The sequence below is a fragment of the Palaemon carinicauda genome, chromosome 25 (genome assembly GCF_036898095.1).
Source record: "Palaemon carinicauda isolate YSFRI2023 chromosome 25, ASM3689809v2, whole genome shotgun sequence".
Taxonomy (NCBI): Eukaryota; Metazoa; Arthropoda; class Malacostraca; order Decapoda; family Palaemonidae; genus Palaemon; species Palaemon carinicauda.
In genome coordinates this window covers 88,025,940-88,028,439 of record NC_090749.1, presented here as the reverse complement: position 1 = coordinate 88,028,439, position 2,500 = coordinate 88,025,940, and the positions used below count along the sequence as shown (strand labels likewise).

The following is a 2,500-nucleotide window of genomic DNA, read 5'->3' as shown; positions in this document are numbered from 1 at the left end:
AACCTCACAAGAGTATTTTCATTTCCCCACAGGAAATAATGTTAGCCATCACAGCCGAGTACATTGATTGGTCGAGATCCCTCCATCAACCAATCAGCATCAGGGACTCAACCGGCCAAGGCCTTCACGATGCGAATATCGTCTCGCCGATGGCAGATCTTGCCAAGCAGCTCTACACGACTTCCCGATCATCTTATCTCTACGTGTTGGAGGAAGAAGTTTCAGATGTACGTCGATATGGATAGATTGGATTCATATATGAAATAGAAAATATGGTATATTTTATTAATGAGAATCTTTAATAATCTACAGAAAGTTTTTCAATATCATCCATAGATTAGAGATAGATATATCCAAATCATACAAATTAAATTTATGAAAATATGAAATGATAAATATCAATAAAAGAATAATGCTATAAATAAAACCTTCTATACCATCTTTATTTAAATTATTATTTTTCAGTTCAGTAATTATTAGAATAAAGCTTTAAAACAAAATTAATTATCTTTCGAAAAGTCTGGAAACGAGAGTCTTCTCCTGAATGAACTGGCCTACGTCTTTGGTGGTCCTCTGGCCGCTCTTGGACCTTTGGCCTCAAGTTATAACTTCACTAAGATGGATGTCACACTCAGCAAATCGTTCATATCAATGTGGAGTAATTTCATAAAATTAGGGTGAGTACAATGTGGTTTTAGAAGAGGCAGGGGATGTATGAATCAGATTTTTACAGTTAGGCTGATATGTGGGAAATATTTAGCAAAAGGTGAGGAGGTGTATGTTGCATATATGGATCTGGAGAAAGCATAAGTGATGTGGAATGTGATGAGGTCATATAGAATTAGTGGAAGGTTTTTGCAAGCAGTGAAATGTTTCTACAAAGGTCGTAAAGTGTATGTTAGGATAGGAAATGAAGTGAGCGATTAGTTTCCGGTGCAAGTGGGGCTGAGACAGGTATGTGTGATGTCGCCATGGTTGTTTAACTTGTATGTAGATGGAGTGGTGAGAGAGGTGAATTCTTGAGTGCTTGGACGAGGATTGAACCTGATAGGCGAGAATGATCATGAATGGGAGGTAAATCAGTTGTTGTTTATGGATGTTACTGTACTGGTTGAAACTCAGAAGAGAAGCTTGGCCAATTATTGATAGAATTTGGAAGGATATGTGAGAGAAGGAAGTTGAAAGTTAATGTGGGTAAAAATAAGGTTATGAGTTGTACGAGAAGGGGAGGTGGTGCAAGGTTGAATGTCATATCTTAATGGAGAGTTACTTGAGGAGGTGGATCAGTTTAAGTACTTGTGGTCTGTTGTTGCAGCAAATTGTTGAGTGGAAGCAGATGTACGTCAGAGAGGGAATGAAGGATACAAAGTGTTGGGGGCAGTGAAGGGAGTGGTAAAGAATAGAGGATTGGGCATGATTGTAAAGAGAGTTTTGAATGAGGAAATGGTTGTACTAACTGTGATCTATGGATCGGAGTTGTGGGAAATGAAAGTGACGGGTAGAAAGAAATTGAATGTGTTTGAGATGAAGTGTCTGAAGAGCATGGCTGGTGTACCTCGAGAAGAGGGTGAGAACGGATGTAAGAAATGATTTAGCAGCTAGAGTGGATATGATTGTGTTGATGTGGTATGGCCATGTCAAGAGAATGGAAAATGGCTGTGTGCTAAAGAAGGTGATGAATGCAAGAGTTGATGGGAGAAGTACAAGAGGAAGGTCAAGGTTTGGGTGGATGGATGGAGTGAAGAGAGCTCTAGGTGATAGGAAGATAAATATGAGAGACGCAAGAGAGCGTGCTAGAAATAGGAATGAATGGCGAGTGATTGTGACACAGTTCCTGTAGGCCTTGCTGCTTCCTCTGATTGCCTGGGATGACTGCGGAGGTAGCAGCAATAGGGGATTCAGTGTTATGAAGCTTCATCTGTATTGGATAACGGGGGAGGGTGGGCTGTGGCACCCTAGTAGTACCTGCGGAACTTGGTTGAGTCCCTCGTCAGGCTAGGAGGAGCGTAAAGAGGAACGGTCCCCCTTTTTTTTATTTGTTTGATGTCGGCTAACCCCCAATATTAGGGGAAGTGCCTTGTTATATGGATATGGATATATGTGTAAATATATATATATATATATATATATATATATATATATATATATATATATATATATATATATTTAAATATGTGCATATATATATATATATATATATATATATATATATATTTAAATATGTATATATATATATATATATATATATATATATATATATATATATATATATATATATATATATATATATATATATATATATATATATTACTGTAGTGTTTATATCGTTGATACCAAAAATCAATTAATTATACATTTGGCATCATTTCAAAACTCTATGCTCATTTTACAGACATCCAACAGACACAGTCTCCACAGCTAAGATGTCCGAGAGTGGAAACGACATAATTTCTGAAGAGCAGATATGTCCCAAATATAATCCAGTCCATCAGAGATACTT

At 37.0% G+C, this 2,500-nt stretch overlaps 1 protein-coding gene across 1 annotated transcript in view; it reads left to right on the top strand.

Annotated features, from left to right (window-relative positions):
- LOC137618599 (neuroligin-4, X-linked-like) overlaps nt 1-2,500 on the top strand; it is a 6,659-nt gene that overhangs the window by 2,563 nt on the left and 1,596 nt on the right. The window contains exons 4-6 of the mRNA XM_068348712.1: nt 33-200; nt 520-677; nt 2,393-2,500. The exon at nt 2,393-2,500 is cut by the window's right edge and continues 8 nt beyond it. Coding sequence (XP_068204813.1) covers nt 33-200; nt 520-677; nt 2,393-2,500 — 434 coding nt within the window. The remainder of the gene's footprint in view (nt 1-32; nt 201-519; nt 678-2,392) is intronic.